The sequence below is a fragment of the Schistocerca serialis genome, chromosome 1 (genome assembly GCF_023864345.2).
Source record: "Schistocerca serialis cubense isolate TAMUIC-IGC-003099 chromosome 1, iqSchSeri2.2, whole genome shotgun sequence".
NCBI classification, from domain to species: Eukaryota; Metazoa; Arthropoda; class Insecta; order Orthoptera; family Acrididae; genus Schistocerca; species Schistocerca serialis.
In genome coordinates, this window is record NC_064638.1 from 662,145,638 (window position 1) to 662,164,941 (window position 19,304).

Below are 19,304 nucleotides of genomic sequence, written 5' to 3' on the forward strand. Positions count from 1 at the left end.
ACAAAAATACTGACAGCAACCTAATTAATGATCAGGTTGTTACGATGATTATAATTCTGAACCAACAGAACTTCTTCCATGATATGTTACTTAAGATGCATATACAGTATTATTAACAGCAATTCAGTATATTGGTTGTTCTGCATTTACAAGGAAAATCGGTTATAAGGGATAATGAGGTTAGTACCCTCTATATCTATAGCAGAATAGCCAAATTGCACCAACCATGCATCTGACTGACATTTGGTACCATCTATGAACTATTTAGTAAATATGATGAACAATAAACTTATTATGTTTTAATAAAGGGAGATAAAATATAAAGATAAAAATATTTAAGCCATTTCAACTAATAGGTGTATACAGCAAGTCACTTCTTGTGTCTTATAATTTTTTTTTTAAATTTAAAGTTTTACCCATCTGACATAATTTAGATGTTTTAATAATAATAACAGACTCACAAGGAGTGAACATGGAAATTTTATTACTTGCCAACAACTACGAAATAAGTCGGACTACAATGTGAAGAATTTTACAGAGGTTTCATTTTATGTAATTCTCATGCAAATTTGAAGTGGTTTACTTCCCTTGAATTTTATATATGTAGTTCATGTAGATGGCGCCAAGTAAGCAACGGATGTGTTCTCCATACAGCCTGCCTTCCGCAAACAGTAGTATTCAATGAACTGTGGGTGAAGGCTGATCAACAGGGACTTCAATGCTTTGAGCGAAAATAATAGTGGTATGTAATATACAAACCATATGCGTTAAGCCATTACTTGTAACTTTTTATGACATCATCTGACTATGTACTTCTTGTATTCTTAGCATCGAGAATGGCTAGCACCTAGCCGAAATTTAGATCTGAATAATAAAATTTAAAAAGGGCGACTGATTGCTGCAATTTATAATTTACAATAAATACAATAGTAATTTAGCATCTTAAAATTTACTTCACTCTCAAAACCTGTTAAAGGTGTTCCATATGTTGCGATGGCTTTTAAATACAATACTGCACCCATTTCTGCAGTGAGTTACAAATTCTTTCAACTACCAGCAGATCATCTCGCCAATCTTGATAAGATTCGCTATTGCAGTCCTTCTACTGTATCAGTGGGAGTCCAGTAAATTTCACTTCTGATACAACGCTAGACAGAAAAATCCATAGGACTGAGGTCAGGCGATCTCAAAAGCCAAGGTACAGGCCGTACTTGACTTACTTATCTCAGACTTTATTGGCACGTAAGATATCTTACATTAGTAGGAAAATGAGCTGGTGGCCCATTACGCATTTATGGCATTCCTCAACCATGAGCAAAATTTGAGCCCAATTAGAGGGGGAGCTAATCGAAAAGGTTATATTTCAATTACGTTTTTATAAACTAGGACAATATTTCACACTGAAGTCAGTGATGAGTGATGGCTTGTAACCACAGATTTGCGATTATCTCACAAAAGATATCATTTATGGACCCATGTCAATAGAATGTTTTTCTTCTGTCATCATATACTTTCACTATTTAGTGTTTTTCCAATGTGAAATTTTAGTTACATGTATTTGTGAAAAAGATCGGTTTACATTTATTGAAACCATGGACAAGGGTTGAACAAAACCATGTTTAGTTTCAGCTGGTTGGCTGCTTTGGATTCATTTATGACTTATGAATCTGCTACTCATAACTGTGTGTTACACAGTATGGTTTCCTCAGGGGCTTGTGCTTCTGTTGTATTTACATTAATTAACAACTGTACACAAATTCAATCTTACAGATAAATGACCTCGATGAGTGGTAGAAAGATTCATAACAGTTATTAATGAGTTAAGTGAATCCAAAGCAGCCAACCAGTTGCAACAAAAGGTGATTTTATTCAACCTGACCATGGTTTCAAAAGATGTAAACCTAACTTCTTGAGAAATACATGTAACTAAAATTTCACATTGGAAAAACGCTAAATAATGAAGCACTCTGACATTCGTCCAATGAAAATATGCCATCGGCACACATCATTATATAACTTATAAAATATGCTGGACCCTATAATCAGGGCCTGTCAAGTAAGAATAGTTAAAAATCCAGAAATAAAACCAATCAAATAAAATGTAAAGCCATGTTATGAACTGTGCACCAACTCAACTGGTTGGCTGCTTTGGATTCATTTATTAATCTCTAATCGCAGCTGAAGTGCAGCCATGTTCAAAATGCTGAAGTCATAAATGAGATATTATTTGGCAAACAGCAGAACTGAACAGAATGTGTACTTAGAAAGGGCAACATGTGGACATGCTACATCATTTCGGGTATATTCACATTGAAGTAGGCCAACACCAAGAGTCACAGCAATCACATTATTCAGATCTTTGCCACGAACTGCTCCATTCCACTGTGTTTAAATCATTTCACTGAAACTCCACTTTTACACTCTGTTGACAAATAAGGGAACATACAAGAGCAACACAACTATTTTGAGAAATATCACTTGCAAATATGGTAGTGCTACGTGATAACATATACTGTCACCAGCAAATGGTTAGGTTTTTGCTAAATAAAACATCATTTATGACTCTTGTGAATCTGCTGTAGGTTTTAATGGCTTCAATCACAATACAATATAATATCAACTAGACAATAACTGGTTTTGGTTGATTAGCAGCCATCCTCAGATCATGCTTACACTGTAACTGGTAACTATATACAGTATTAACCACCACAGCATCATTACTAACAAGTGAAACTTGCTGAAATACCTGTGCTAGCAGAACAGAAATGTGGAAAACCCAAGTCCAAAAACAATTTATTGGACTCACCAAAATGAAACAATAATGCAATCTCCAAAAAAACAACAGACTCAATCCCAATTGCGGGCCGTCACAAATATGAAATAACATATAATAATAGAAAAGATCTGACTCTTCACAGGGAGAGATCACAATAAAACAGTTCTACAATGTCAAAATGTTCGTCAACTATACCAAATCCATCTGGAAGAGATTAGCAAGCTAGAAGAGACATCTGGCCATGGCTGATGGGGTGGCAGCTCTGTATACTTCCAAGCAGTGCATCAAACTGCCCTTTGCCGGCAGTGCGCCGCCCTATAAAGCCCATTTGGCAGATGTATCTGCCGGAACTATTTGCAATCACGTGCTTGGCATATCAAAGTAGTTCCTGGGCTAGCTGCGACATCCGGTGAAGCTGTTCTGCAGGCTCTGCGAACGGGTAGTGGCGGCCTTTGGTGGAGACAGGGAGCTGTGTTGTGTTATGGCTGCCAGTAAATATTTGTGTTGACAACATAGATGACATAGTTTTTCCTGGTGAATATATGCCCTGTGATACAGGCATCCCGTTGGTTGGACATGAAGTGGGATGTCGATGCAGTAGGCGCTACAATGTACGCAGCGAGCACCCACAGCACTTGCCAGTATCCCGAGGCACATCAGAGAATTACTGTTATCATATAAAACCCGTAGGAGACTAATCGCTGCATGTACTTGTCTGTAATCATCATACTTTGCCAATTAAAACTGTATACGGCTACCAATGACTGTGTGAGCATGATCAACGGATGGTTGTTAATCAACTGAAACCAGTTAGCATCTAGTTGATATTACATTATACTGCGATCAAGACCGTCGAAAATTATAATAAATAATATATGCTGCTGTGGCTCACACAACTGCCAATGTCAGGAATTAAGAATCTTGTGAAACTGCTGGTCATAACTGCTTGTAATACGGTACTGTGTCTTGAGCTATTTGCACTTCTGTAGTCTTATTTGTTAACCGTCAAACATTGATTGTACAGAAATATAAAGGCTTACAGATGAATGACCTTGATGAGCGGTAGAACAGACTTTTTGCATTTTAAAATAATTTTTATTCAGTTTTAGCCAGGTGAGTTGGAGTACTTCCCTTATAAGGAGTGGTAGTAGTTTAAAACAGTTCCCTGAACAGGCTTCAACACGAGTCCATAGCACACTAATTCATATTACACCATTCTGGACTCCTAAAAATTAGCCTGACTTAACATGCTACTCACCCCAAAATATTACACTATAGGACATTATGAAATGAGAGAAACTGAAGGAGGTCAGATTTATTATCTTTTATTTGACTTAACATGCTACTCACCCCAAAATATTACACTATAGGACATTACGAAATGAGAGAAACTGAAGGAGGTCAGATTTATTATCTTTTATCACCCATGTCTCACAACATTCAAATTGCACATAAGGATTTGTTTAGTGATTTTAACAGTTTTGTGGTATGCTTGCCTCAACTGAATTTATCACCAAGTCACAATATAACGAAATTAACAGTGTTAACTGTTTCCATCTGCAGAGCCTCATATTTTATGCATGTGCCTCTTGTAGTTTCTGAACTGCATATGAGTTTTCCACTCTTTAATGACAATGGGATGCCTAGAAATGTTCCAGCGATAAATTACAGATTATATAAACAACTTAAAATCGGTAAATTAAGAGAAATACTCTTTTATGGAAATGTTTATTTTCTGCATAAGTGTAGGTTATCTTCAGTCTAAAAATTTTACGATGGACATTACATTGTTTGGTTTAGTGAAGTATATAAGAGGTGGAATCCAAAATTTTCGGGACTGGTGCTGCCATCTGGAAAGTAGTAGTAGTAGATCTTTGCACCGCAAGATGGCGAGAGCTGCATATCTGATGAGTCAGTATGCAGAGTGGCATTTAGCTGGGAGGATGTGTTGCATGTCCACAGTGATTTCCGTACTACTCTGTGTTTAGTGTGTGGCGATTTTACGATGGATCCGCGAACAGAACAGCGCATGTGTATCAAATTCTTTGCAGATCTCGGGAAAAGTGCTACAGAGACCCTTACAATGATTCAACAAGTATTCGGGGACAGAGCATGAGCCATCCATGTGTGTGTGAGTGGAAGAGCCCGGGCTCTCCATGACCCAAAAAAGCGAGACAGGTGAAGAGCATGATCATTGTTTTCTCTGATACCAAGGGAATTGTGCACAAAGAATTCGTCCCAACCAACCAAACTACTGTGATGTTTTGCGACGGCTCCACGAAAACGTGTGGTGACAACGGCCCGAACTTTGGCATCAAGGGAACTGGCTGCTGCATCACAACAACGCGCCCTGTCGCACATCCTTGCTCACCAGGACCTTTTTGGAAAGAAACAACATGGTGGTTGTATCCCACCCGCCATACTAGCCAGATCTGGCACCCTGTGACTTTGCGCTATTCCCAAAACTGAAACTCAAGTTGAAAGGCCATCAGTTCGACACTCTAGACAGGATTCAAGAAGCATCGCTGGCGGTGATAAACACCCTCAAAGAACAGGACTTCCAGAAAATGTTTGACCAGTGGCAGAAGTGCTGGGACCAGTGTGTACGTGCGGATGGGAGCTACTTAGTGGGTGATGGTGACCATTAGTCCAAAGGTAAGGTTTTCAACAGATGACAGCACCAGTCCCAAAAATTTTGGATAGTACCTCGCTTGCACATGACTGGAGTTACTTGGAAAGGCTGACCTCAGTTATTCCAAGGTTGCACCTACTGAGCCTGATGACGCCAACTTTTCAGTAACAAATATTAAATGGGAACTTTTCAGTAACAAATATTAAATGGGAATATAAGCTTTCTCAGTGAATTTCACTGATGAAATAATCTCAAATTATCAGCTGAGTGTGGTGTCACATTATCACAACATTTCGACAAGTTTTCTATGCATAACCTTCAGATGAAGTGTTGCATTTGTGTCCAGTTTGTTCCTTTATAGTTGCTGGACCGTAGACTTCCCTGTTGAGTGCTCAATGGGTTGCCTCCAGCAGAGATGTCACAGACAGTGGTGGGGGGAGGGACCCTGGAGGGGTGGAGGGGAATGAGAAGGTCCTGGCTTGAGCCCTGGTGCTGCCAGTCTGTTCTGCCCACTGCCTCTGTCATTTTCACATCAGAATGTTCCCGGTGTATTTTTGCTAACAACCCATGCACAGCTCAGCTGGAATCTGCTGCTGCAGTTGAGAAGATTGCCATTAAATCTTAATTTCACTGTCTCAAAGAGTTGGTTAAAAACAGACAAGGAAAGGTCCTCAGACGTGGGATAGACTTTTTGAAACCATCTATGGTGATGTAGGTTATGGTCTCCTCAGTTGCTTTGAAACATTTTATTTTCAAATCTCTATCAAGATGACTTTGATCATTATGTTTATTCAATTGGATTAAATGTATTTTTTTTAATTTCTAATCCTGTGTCACATCATTTTAATTATCATATTAACTATTTCAACTGTTCTTATTCTGTCTTCAAATCATTCTTGCTTTTCATTTGGAATCTCTGTGCATGAGATTTTATGTATTTTTGTGTGCTAATTTCTATCGTGTTATCACTTTATATTTTCGTTCATGTTATTGCATTCGTTATTTCTATTTCTCATGCTGCTTGAATTTCTGTTTTATTTATTATACTTTCTTTTGTTTAAATCTTCATTTGCACTATTTTGTCCACAATGCAATAAGAATTTGTATTTTAAAGGTTTGTATAACTATTACCATCCAAAATTTTTGACACCATTGCAAAGCCAACATACATATATTACTTTGTCTTTTGTTTTCTAAACAATAGAATGGTATTTTCAAATGATTAAATATTGTGATAGATAGTTAAACACAATTAATATCACTTGGCACAAAAATTCATACCTTTCTTTTTCAAGACAAAATTAGAGAAAAACGAAATATTTAATACGATGATTTAAATATTGTAACAAAGGACTTGAAATTGAAAAAAACTACATTTAAATCAATGAATTGAATAAAAATAATGATCAAAGTCATTTTGATAAGAATTTGAAAATGAAAACTTTTGAGGCACATAATAAGATTTGAACCCACAATCTTCTGCATGTAAGGGACATACCATAATCCCAACATCACACCTCTGTGTACTATTAACATTTTTAAGGCTCTCTAATATCATGCGAAACTATGATTTTTTTCCCCCCAGCAATTAGTTGCTGACAAGGGATGACCAGGGTGAATGGCTGCAGAGTGTGATACCTGGGACTCTCACCTACAGCACCATATAGATGGACCTCTCCTTTTGAGCTCCACATGGGATGTGACATTAGCAAAAATATATCAAGAATGCTCTGACTGACATGAAAGTGACAGACGCAATTGGCAGAATCGACGGGCAGCACCACAACTCGATACCTGGACCCCTCTCCACCCTTTTGGGAAACGTCTCTAATTGACTACATCACTTCCAAAGGCATATGACTGGCCACTTTTTGGGTTCTGAATGGAGACTTCCGCAGTACAGTAACCATAAAGGGACAAACTTGTCATGAACCTGACACTTCAGCAGAAGATGATAAGCGGAATACTCATCAAAATGTTGTGACACTAAATGCTTGTTAAAAAGTTTTGCCACGCTACACACATCTGATTCCAGTGTATAATTTAACCCTCAAAGCCATCTACTAGTTCTTATTTATGAGGCTACTAGTTTTCTTCTTTCCTATGTTTCATATTGTCTTTATTTTACATGATGCTGTGGCTATCCTCTCCCCAAAATGGATTTGATTAGATATTCTGATAGTATATTTGGAAAGGAAAGGGCCAATTTCCTTCCCCAAATTAAGAAAATTCAATTTGTGGAAGCTAGCAAATAGTCATGTTTAGTTTGTATGTAATTCTACTGCCAACAGATAAGTAGAATAATTTTTTATGGTATCTGATTCCAATTTAAAATGTAATAGAGTCAGACAAAAATATACTATTTGAAATCAATGTTACACATGATAATTAATACCTTTTGCGTATACTTACTCAAGATAAATGTATGAAAAAATGAACAGTAGCATTAATGAAGACACTATCAACCATCCATGTATGACCTGCAAACAGAATTAAGAATGAAGTGTAGAGCTAATACATCAACAAAAATAATCAATTTTTGAAAATTTAATGCAAATGGATAGATAAAAAAATTACTCACCAAGCCGCTGCAAAACAATGACACACAAATAGCACAAACACCAATAGCTCTTTCTTCTGGAATAAAAACTGGATGGGAAGGAAGAGGCATGAAGAAAAAGGACTGGTGAGGTTTAGGAAATGGGGGGAATTAGGAAAAGTTGCCCATAACCCCAGGTCAGGGGAGACTTATGAGACGAGATGAGAAGGAAAGACCATTTCCATCCCATCTGTTAAGTCTCCCCTGACCCAGGATTCTGCTGAATTTTCCCAACTCTCCCCATCTCCTGAATCTCGTCAGTCCTCTCTCTTCCCCTTCAATTGTTCTGCAAGAAGAAGGAGCCACTGGCTCCAAAATTCCTTAACATTTATATTGTGTGTTCTCTTGATGCCACTTGGCAAATAGATTTTTTATCTAACCAGTTAAACAAGGTAGAGAAGATTACAAAAAATTATTGTAATCACATTACTTTTTCCCATTAAAAGCAATGGTACAATAGATTAGTGTCAAACAAAAGGGCGGAAAATAACACTGCCGTGTAGTTCTAAAATACCTCTCTACACTTATGAATGGAATTTTAAAGTTATTTATTGCATGACAGTGTGGAGTGGGGCAAACAATATAAATCCTCACCTTGTAACAACGATTCTTGTATAGAACAATCAGAAGAACTGTCATCACCACAATAACAGCCATCAATATTAAAGAGTTTGCAACAGCATTCCATGCTTTGGTACTCGCATGAGGACTATCTTCATGAAATGGGGTATAAAGCCTGAAAAGAAAATTATAGGTACATTAGTCAGTACCATTAATTTTAAACCACTACTTGTTATTACAATAAACCACAAATAAATTAATGCACTAAAGTCAAGATCAGGGCTAGCGTAAGTCATGGCAGTATTTCTCTACTGCTCATGGGTTGTCAAATTGTCAGTTTCGCATAGCCAATGGGATGACACTTCCACGTAACCAATGAGAGGCAAGAAAAAAACATTAGATATCTGGTGCCAAAATAGAAACCATTCTCTTCTTCATTGTTGTCACAAATATTTTACTATTTTTTTCTGAATGTGTGATAAAATACAAGGTTAGTGTTAGGTTTGGAACTGATAGAACAGCTTAAATTGCTGCAAGTGAAATGAGTAGTAATTACATTTATAATCTGTGTTGTCACAAACATCTGACCTTTTTCCAAGTGTGTCATGAATTGCGACACAGTGGTTAGGCTGGAATGTGAGAGTTTGGTTTGAGTTGGTGAAGCCAACAAATGTGAAAACAAAAAAAAAACATGATTGTGGAGAAAGATTGATCTGTAGCTTAGTCTGATGTTTAAGTTAGGTTGGAATGTGAGAGTTTGGTTGAGAGATGCCAAAGCCAGTCAATGTGAAAGTTAAAATACCGGCAGCTTAGCCCAAGGCCTTGGTTAGATTTGAATAGGGGATTTATTCACAAATATTAAATTAATAATCTTTGTTGTCATATGCGAATTTTTTCCAAATTCGTCAAGAGTTATGAGGTTGCGGTTAGATTGATGGTGGTGGTGGTTAGTGTTTAACGTCTCGTCGACAACGAGGTCATTAGAGACGGAGCGCAAGCTCGGGTTAGGGAAGGATTGGGAAGGAAATCGGCCGTGCCCTTTCAGAGGAACCATCCCGGCATTTGCCTGAAACGATTTAGGGTTAGATTGAGACCTAATAGCACAACATACATTAAATTCATAATCTCCATTGTCAAAACACTTGCCTTTTCCTTCCACATTTGTTAGCACTTTGGAGGTTGTGATGAACTAATGTTAGTATGTGACAATATTTCTTTGAAACATGTCATCTGCCTGTTGTTCTCTCACTGACTGTAGACCTAGCAGCTGACGCATCCTTTTTCCCACCCATCATACCTTATAGCGTGTGGCGATAACACTGCTGTATGAAACACGTAAGTACACCACTGGCCCTGATGTAGACTTCTAAATATTTAATGAATAAAATATTTTTTTGCAGACAGCTCTACTTTTCACATCTTTCAGCCTGCCATTTTTTATTAATCCCTTATAAAACTACTGTGGATTGTTATACAGACTTCACTGTAATCATAGTGATTTTGTCCTAATATAGGACAATTTATGAAATTTCAATGGCAGATGTGTCTCCCTCATAAAATTATAGTGAGAAAAAAATTACAAGTTTAGATATGATTTTATGAATGCTGCAAAGAACAATAAAATGCTAGAGTAGAACAAACAGGCATATTTTCAATAAATATTTGACTGAAGTCATCTATAAGAAGCTCTGAACTCTTGTAAATATGGAAAATGTGTGAACTTCCAGCTTAGCATATGCTTCAACAAACAAATATTTCTTGTTACCAGGCATTTAAGATAGGTTAATTGGTAGCTCTCCCCAACCACCTTATGTTATCATTATTCTACTTACATGAAACACTAACTCTGTGAATTTGACATCTTAAACTCTAAAACAGTTGATAGGACAAACAAAAGAATGTTTAAAAATAAACAAACATTGAAGAGGTAGCAGAAAATGATCAGTTTGATTGCAGAGGAAGTGAAGGAGCCGAGCAAGCAATTTAGAAATAACAATAGAAGTTAGGTTTCACAGAAACCAAGCATATTTTTTTTGCATAACAGAGGTCAGTACATTTTCCGTATGGCAAATATTCATCAGAGACAAAGCCAACCTCAATAGTTCCCAGTGAACTGTGATAGGACCACTCCTGTTCTACATGTATATTCACTTTCTGACAGCAAGGGTGCACAGCGCTTGCCCCGATAGCCCAGTATGTTAAAGTACATGCTTCCACAACATGGGAACGTGTGCCGCCCTGGATCAAATCAGCCTTATGGATTAATGATAAAAGCTGGTGAACTATCAAGTCCAGATGTCACTTTTAGGCAGTTTTCCACATCCACCTAGGTAAATACAATGCCGGTCCCCATACTCTGCCTCAGACACACAATGTATACACACTTTGAAGGAACAATGTGACATTTCACCATGCAATTGTAGCAGACACAGACATAAGGTGCTTGTAGCTTTAAAATACTTTTGGGAGTGGTGACCTCACCGTGACAACAGCCTATGTAAGGATGCCAGTCCAAGCTGTTGGAGATGGTGGTCATGTGTGCATGAGGTGTGCTTGTTTGTGTGAATGTGAATATGTGTGTGTGTGTGTGTGTGTGTGTGTGTGTGTGTGTGTGTGTGTGTGTGTGTGTGCACGTGCGATTATGCATGTGTGTGTTTTCTTTTCTGATAAAGGCTTTGGACAAAAGCTAAGTGTGTAACCGTCTTTTTGTTGTGCCTGTCTGCAACTCAATGTGCCATCTTTACAATGAGTAGCATTTTACCTTTTCCTCATATTGTTGATATTCTAACCTGGAGTTTCCACTATTTGAAGAACTTAGATGTAGTCTTCCAAAATGACATGACGTGGAATGAACACCCAGCATCAGATGTAAGGAAGGCAAATGGCTGACTGCTGTGTATTGGGAAGGTTGTGTGTAAGTATAGTTCATGTACATGTACACATTCTTGTACAAAATGTTTGTTTGACAGATTCTTGAGTACCTCTTGACTGTTTGGATACTCCACCGCATGAAATTAAAAGAAGACATTGAAGTAATTCAGAGGTGTGCTGCTAGATTTGTTACCAATTGGTTTCATCAATACAAGTATGTTACAGAAGTGATTCATGAACTTAGATAGAAAACTGTGAAGGGAAGACAATTGTCTGAAGGGACTTCAATATAAACCTTGTGAATGAAACTGCATCACAGGAGCAATTTCTGAATGTATTGCATAACTGCAATGTGTTTCCTCTTATAAATAAATAACAATTAGAACAGAAAGTCTTACAGACAATGTATTTTCAAATGTGTGACAGCTCTGTGAAAGAGAGAGATTACATCTGCCTACAGATGAACTTTCTATGTGGAAAATTGAGCAAATTTTGTAAATATTCTAAGTGAAGAACCCTGGCCAGAAGCACTTTCACAATCAGGTGTTAACAATGCTTATAATGTTTTCCCTTTGTTATTCATGACAAATTTGGAAATGTGCTATCCAATGAAATTGATCACATTTCATTCATGTGGAGACACTAAATCTAGTAACTGGATTACAATAGGCACTCAAAATTCTCTTAGCACCCTAAAAAATCACAGTTCTCAAATGAAGATATCTGCTGATCCATAGTGTATGGAATATGTAAAGAGCCACAAGAAAATATAATGAAAGGTAATAGTAAAAGTAGAACTACTGAGAAATGGTAGCTAGTAAGAATTACTACTAATACATAAAAATCTGCGGAAATCTGTAAAAAGTAAAACAAAGAACAAGCATGAGAAACAGGAAACCACACTTGAAAACACTGGCAACATTAGTATTGGCACTAATGACCTGCTGAATTATATAAATGATTACTTTATAAATGCTTGAAAGCATGAAACTACTTCCAATTAGTGAACATGAAGGAGTAAATGTGATTAAATGTATCTAACTATATCAGCAGACGTAGATGAAGTACCAGTGTCACTTATGCTTGGAGTAAGGAAGAATGGGGATGGTATTGGCCGTCCTCTTTCAAAGGACCCATCACAGCATACACCTTATGTGACTTAGGCAAATCAGAAAAAATCCATGGGAAGCAGTGGTTGGGAAGGGAGTGAGACAGGGTTGTAGCCTATCCTCGATGCTATTCAATCTGTATATTGAGCAAGCAGTAAAGGAAACAAAAGAAAAGTTTGAAGTAGGTATTACAATCCATGGAGAAGAAATAAAAACTTTGAGGTTAGCCGATGACATTGTAATTATGTCAGAGACAGGAAAGGACCTGGAAGAGCAGCTGAACAGAATAGACAGTGTCTTGAAAGGACGGTATAAGATGAACATCAACAAAAGCAAAACGAGGATAATGGAATGTAGTCGAATTAAGTTGGGTGATGCTGAGGGAATTAGATTGGGAAGTGGGACACTTAAAGTAGTAAAGGAGTTTTGTTATTTGGGGAGCAAATAACTGATGATGGTTGAAGTAGAGAGGATATAAAATGTAGACTGGCAATGGCAAGGAAAGCGTTTCTGAAGAAGAGAAATTTGTTAACATCGAGTTTTGATTCAAGTATCAGGAAGTCGTTTCTGAAAGTATTTGTATGGAGTGTAGCCATGTATGGGAGTGAAACATGGACGATAACCTTTCGAAATGTGGCGCTACAGAAGAATGCTGAAGATGAGATGGGTAGATCACGTTACTAATGAGGAGGTATTGAATAGAATTGGGGAGACGAGGAGTTTGTGGCACAACTTGACTAGAAGAGGGGATCAGTTGGTAGGACATGTTCTGAGGCATCAAGGGATCACCAATTTAGCACTGGAGGGCAGCGTGGAGGGTAAAAATCATAGAGGGAGACCAAGAGATGAATACACAAAGCAGATTCAGAAGGATGTAGGCTGCAGTAGGTACTGGGAGATGAAGAAGCTTGCACAGGATAGAGTAGCATGGAGAGCTGCATCAAACCAGTCTCAGGACTGAAGACCACACAACAACAACAAATTTGATGTATGTTACCACAAACAACAGCTTGCTAAGGTAAAGAGAGAAAGAGATTGGCCTGCTTAGCCATTACAGGAGGAATTAGCAGCACACCCAATGCTGGGATGGAAACCACACTGTACATGCCCCCATTACACCTGTGGGTAAAGATGGGGGCAGCAGCTGGAGCACACAGGTTAAAGACTGGCAAAAACTCGAACTCATTGGGGTAACCAGGATCTCACACTAAAATACTGAGTGAGGTAACCATAGGTATGGTTGAGGAAATGCCAGCCGACTATATAACGACTCCCAACTGCTTCAACAAGTCTTTCAATGTATTAATTGGAAGTAGAGAGCTCTGGGAGAACAAATTTTGACACCATACTGAGGACATAGTCTGGTTCACTGATGGTTCGAAAACAGACCAAGGTGTTGGGGCCGTGGTATACGGGGTGCAGCCGAGGCTGGAGGGCATCATCTCTCTAGGGAAGATGGCCACTGTATTTGAAGCAGAAATACCTGTTATCTGGGAGAGCATGGGGGAGAATTTGCAGAGGTGCTACAGAGGTCGCAGCATTTTCATTTATTTAGACTGCCAAGCAGCCCTGAAAGCACTGGCAGCCTCTGCAACAAGATCAAAGATTGTGGCAGAATGTCAGAAAGTCCTTGTGGAGCTAGGGGAAAGCACTAGGGTAAACCTATTGTGGGTCCCTGGTCACTCAGGAATTAGTGGTAATGAGCAAACCGATAGGTTGGCCAGGATAGGGCGATGGCACCATTTATTGGAACAGAACCTGTCCTGACAATCTCCAAGGTGATGATCAAAATAAAACTTCAAGACTAGAGAAGGAGACAGCATGTAGAATATTAGGCTAAGGTCCAAAAGCAAAAACATGGCAAGGTATTAATGCCAAAGCCAAGAATTCTCTCAATCCTGGATTTGAACAGGAGAGAAATGAAACTCATGGTTGGACTATTGACAGGCCACAGTAATTTCAGAAAACTCCTACATACAATAGGGATAATAGAAGACCCCAAATGTAGGATATGTGTTGGGGGCTAGGAAACCGCATCACATTTGATCTTCAAATGCGAGGCATTAGTGATTAAAAGACAGAATATTTGGATTAACCTGACCTGAAGAAATTGTGTCTAGCAAAGCACTGGTAAAGTATCTCCTTGCACTGTTCAAGGGCACTGGTTGGCTTTACTAGAGACAGACTTCCATGACACTATTCTGGGTGTTGGTGTCCTGGGGCCAGCTGTCAAGAAACCAATCCAGTTTGACCGAAATCCACACTGTCAATGCACAATGCTGATTACTTCAGGGCCTGGCTCTTGCCATGTTCCAGATGATTCATGGTGACCCATAAACACACATCCCTTACACAGACACATTACTAAGAACTAGCATTTACATCTGTCCCAGCTGAGTACATGACATATGGCGCGTCAAGGCCATCCACAGCACTTGCCACGTGTCAGTTGTAGCTACAATTGTGCTGATGCAGCCCTGGAGTCTTCACTATAAACTCTGCCGCTATCGGGCCACAGTCCACGAACTTCTGCCTGTCTGCCCAGACCAGAAGGCCCACCACTGCTTTTCAGCCGTCGGTCCAGACTTCCATACAGGGCAGCGCTATTGCCGCGTCTCTGGGACGCTATGTCCTATTGCTAAATATAAGATGTTGCTGCCTTGCTCCACACCGCAACCAGGCCATATGTGGTGTCTGCACCATCACCATCAAGTCAGCGTGCTGTGTCAGGATTCCTCTGTGTAAGCAGCTCGCAATCCTGCACCTTTGCCCATTACCTTGCCTGCCGCTACAGCACCACAGTATTACAGGGAGGCCTCATGGCTGTCCACAGCCACTTCGGATCAGTTACATGGTGGAGTCCAGGCTATATAATTAGTAGAACAGTAATCAAGAAGTTATTGTACCCTCACCAGGACCACCTCCTGCTGCTGCACATGTCCATCCCATCTTCGGCAGAGAACCACCATGCCAACACCCCACCAAAGAACCAACTTTTTTCTTACCAACAGTACTCAATAAACATGTTACTGTACAGTGTTTGAACCAACAAGAAGAATTCATGAATATTTGAATATACAAAGGACCTATTCGCACTGCTTGCCACAACAGGAGTATATAACATACCTTGCACTTTCAGTCAAGTGTACATATGAATTACAAGAAGCATTAACATCTGCCTTAAGGAACACAAGAGCAATTGTTGCCTGTGCAATATGGATAAATCAGCAGTAGAAGATCATGCACTGGGACCAGGGAGAGACCATACAAATTCTAAAGAACAAAAACGACTTTAATAGAAATGAATAAATACTTAAATTGCACAAGTTGTGGACCTTAGTACCAAATAAAACAAACAACTTAGAATCTTTCACACTACAACCTGTGTAACATACATCAGTGTGCCTCTGCAATCTTAGGCAGTGGTCTGACGACACCATGAACTGACTGTCGCATAGATACATATAAACATTTCAGCCTGCTCAGCTTGTTTGAGACTGTAACTGCTTTCTGAGCCATTAAAGCCTCTGATGATGTCTCCAGCATCAGAAGACAAAATATTAAGCAGAGACTTATGCCTTGGACCATGGCCTAATGCCCAAAAAACAAATATCACTAATAATCTTTACAGAGGTCTCTGCAAGTAATGGTTATCTATCAAACATAGTATTTCTACTGCTTACTTTTGCTTAATACGCTACCTATTTTAGGTGTACTGCCCAACATGAGAATTCTGTAAGATGAAAAATTGCAAAAATAATACAATATCATTGTTTTCAGGACAACATAAAGATATTTCTACCTATAAAACATAACAAACTGAACTCTGAGCCTCTACATCAATTTTTCAGTCTGTGGACTCCACCTTCCTTGTTATTCAGCTAGACTCCAAAGAATTTTAGACACGTGTGTTTCATTCAGTGTATGACCATTAATGTCTATTTCTTACACCAGTAGACCAGTCTTAATTTATTTATTTATTCATATACCATGATTTATAAACTATATCATGAAGGAGAGTCTCAGGGATGTGTAATAAATCAAGTTACACATGAACAGGCAAAAACAGCTATCACAGACGTGCAAACTGAATGTGACGTGTTAAAGGAAAACTGGATTCATAGTATTATAAGCATATTTTCTCAATGACAGTGAAGGTGGAGATAAAGGTTATTCATATGGCAGAGCAAGTGGAAGGGACACTTGCCTACAGAGGCCAACAGTAGGAACCTGCCACTTTGTAGGAAGAGGAGGGACCTACAATGGCAGAAAAGATAGCCACCCAATGGGTTGAAAAGGAGCAGCCCCCCTGCTAGCAGCGCACAGGGGTGACTTCCCAGCTACATGGCTACATAAAAAGTATGTAGTCACGAAAATGTTGAGCACATATGGAAATCAGACAGCCTCTACAATGGTGACAGACTCAGATTGATCTAAGAATGGCTACTTGGAATGTATTATTGACTCTTAATAGAGCAGGAGCACTCAGAAACATGACAAATACCCAAACCATTACACAATGTTTTGCAGCATTGGTGGTACAGCTAATCTTGGAACCGGTTTCCTAGTACGCAGTGCGCACAGTTTGGCAATATCAAATTTTGAGTCAATATACAGTAGGCTATTTGGACTGAGAATGAAAGTCTTCAATGTCACATTGATTTGCACCCATGTTCCAGCAGAGTACATGAATGATGAAGCTAAAGACTCCTTTTATGAACAGCTCGAAGGCACATATGATGCTATAGTGGAAAATGATGTGAAAGTTATTCTACGGGATATGAATGCCAAGGTTGGAAGGGAAACCATGTTTAGACCAAATGCAGGCTGACACTGTTGGATCCCATTCACAATAATCATTATGATGTGGAATGGTGCAGCATAGCGTTTTTTTTTTTTTTTTAAGGAAGAAAAAGAAAGCACACCCCTCACTGCATCTTTACTTGTCAATTATCAGTGTCAGTTGTTGTTCTTACAGTGTAGGGGTATCGCCACGTCCGTTGCTATGGTCTAGTGGGTTGTTAAATTACTCTTGGGCAATATGAAAACCTATTTAAAAGAAATCAACATCATAACAGTATTTCTTACAAGTATAAATCCTTGATTGTGTAGAAGTTGACAAAACTGATGGTAGCAACGACAACCAACATGCATAGTGAAACCGGGACAAATAACTTAATGACATGTTTTGCCCCATATTTTAGCTCTTCTTCTTCTTCGCTAGGCCATTCGCCATTAGACGGACTCCCTGCTGAACTAGAGGCTATGATGACTTCGGGAATTGCACCATTCTCGTCCTGAAACAAAAAAAATGCTGGTGAAATAGCAGATATTACGACCACTTAGTGGGGTACTCATTGATGTGTAAATATCACTTCATAGGGTTTGAAACGGAAACCGGTAATTGCTTACTTCGTTAGCAGTCCGACGCTCTGTGCTCCGTCTTCTCTTTTGTCGTCTGCCAGTTCTTTCACCAGAAATCTCGCTTCTGCTCTGACCAACATGTGCATCCATTAAACCGGTGGTTTCTGTGGCTGAATCAAATTCGCTATCAGACATTCAAAAGAAAATTCACAGTACAGTTAAAGAACATGAACGTATTTACAAACACGCACGAAAAGTCAAAACATATGATTTACTAACGATGTCCTACCGTCAAAGATGGTCGTTTAAATTTGTAGTTACAACTTTGGGTACGCGATCGATGAATGATAAGCAGTGATAGATACCGTATCTATGATAAGACAATGTACTTCATTCTAATTCTGGTTTATAAGCTATTTTTCTTCTGCGTCATGCTGTGCCCTGACCTGGACGATTCTACGCTCCAAGTACAATTTCCCATACGTGCTTTATGGTGTCTGACAGTTTATTGTTTCACATCGACTAACTGATAAATGGGCTATTTCTTTCACACTGGTTCTCAGTTTTAAATAAGTTTGATTAGTTTCAGTGTTTTAATTATGTGCTCCTCAGCACTTTCATAAATAACTTTGTTATTTTATGAAATATTTTTGTATTGTGTTTTTATTGGACTTTTAGGTCATACTTCGTACTGAAAGAAGATAATGGTCTCGTACAAATCAGAGTAGGTGATATGATGGTATATGACGGTTACATTTAAAACACAGAGTAGATTGCTTCACATAAGTATTTATCTGAGAGAGCATGTCTACTAAAGACATTCATTCATTTCTGTGTCCAGTCAGCATTTCCAAAAAATAGCTGTGATAGCTTTGTCATTTCCTTCGTAAACATCTTTTATTGTGCACGGGTTGTCCAATAGGGGGCATAAAAGTAGCTGGCTTGGATCTTCTTCAGCCCCACAGTCGCAAGAGGTGTCTGCGCTCGATGGAAGGATTCCCCATTTCTTCAGGTTGATCTTGCATTGGGGGACGCCCACTCTTAGGCGGTTGTGGGACCTCTATACAGGGGATTTAAGGCGGGATCTTGCTGCCTGATGACCATACAGAGGATGTCGGCTGTCATACTCCTGCTTTGTTCTCTCATTGTCTGCACCAGTGGCCTTTCAGATATTGGGTGTTGGCTTCAAGTATCCTGAGATGATCCTTGCAGTATCTTTGACCGCAATATCGACTTGCTTAGCATGAGCTGAAGCGTTCCACACAGGAGCAGCATACAAGTGCAGAAATCCTTTGGAGGTGCGGGTTGGCTCCCCAGCTGCTGGCAATCAGTATGCCATTGCGAGCAATGACTTTCTGCTTCGCGTTTAGACATTGCTGCCTGTACGTTAGA

The 19,304-nt window shown here is 39.0% G+C and overlaps 1 protein-coding gene across 1 annotated transcript in view; it reads right to left on the minus strand.

The window, feature by feature from the left end:
* LOC126479773 (presenilin homolog) overlaps positions 1 to 18,209 on the minus strand; it is a 99,410-nt gene extending 81,201 nt beyond the window's left edge. Inside the window, exons 1-4 of the mRNA XM_050103813.1 lie at positions 17,961 to 18,209; positions 17,637 to 17,845; positions 8,602 to 8,743; positions 7,821 to 7,888 (exon numbers count right to left, since the gene is read on the minus strand). Of these exons, the coding sequence (XP_049959770.1) occupies positions 7,821 to 7,888; positions 8,602 to 8,743; positions 17,637 to 17,845; positions 17,961 to 18,107 (566 nt within the window). The 5' untranslated portion in view covers positions 18,108 to 18,209. The remainder of the gene's footprint in view (positions 1 to 7,820; positions 7,889 to 8,601; positions 8,744 to 17,636; positions 17,846 to 17,960) is intronic.
* Between the last annotated feature and the right edge of the window lie 1,095 nt (positions 18,210 to 19,304).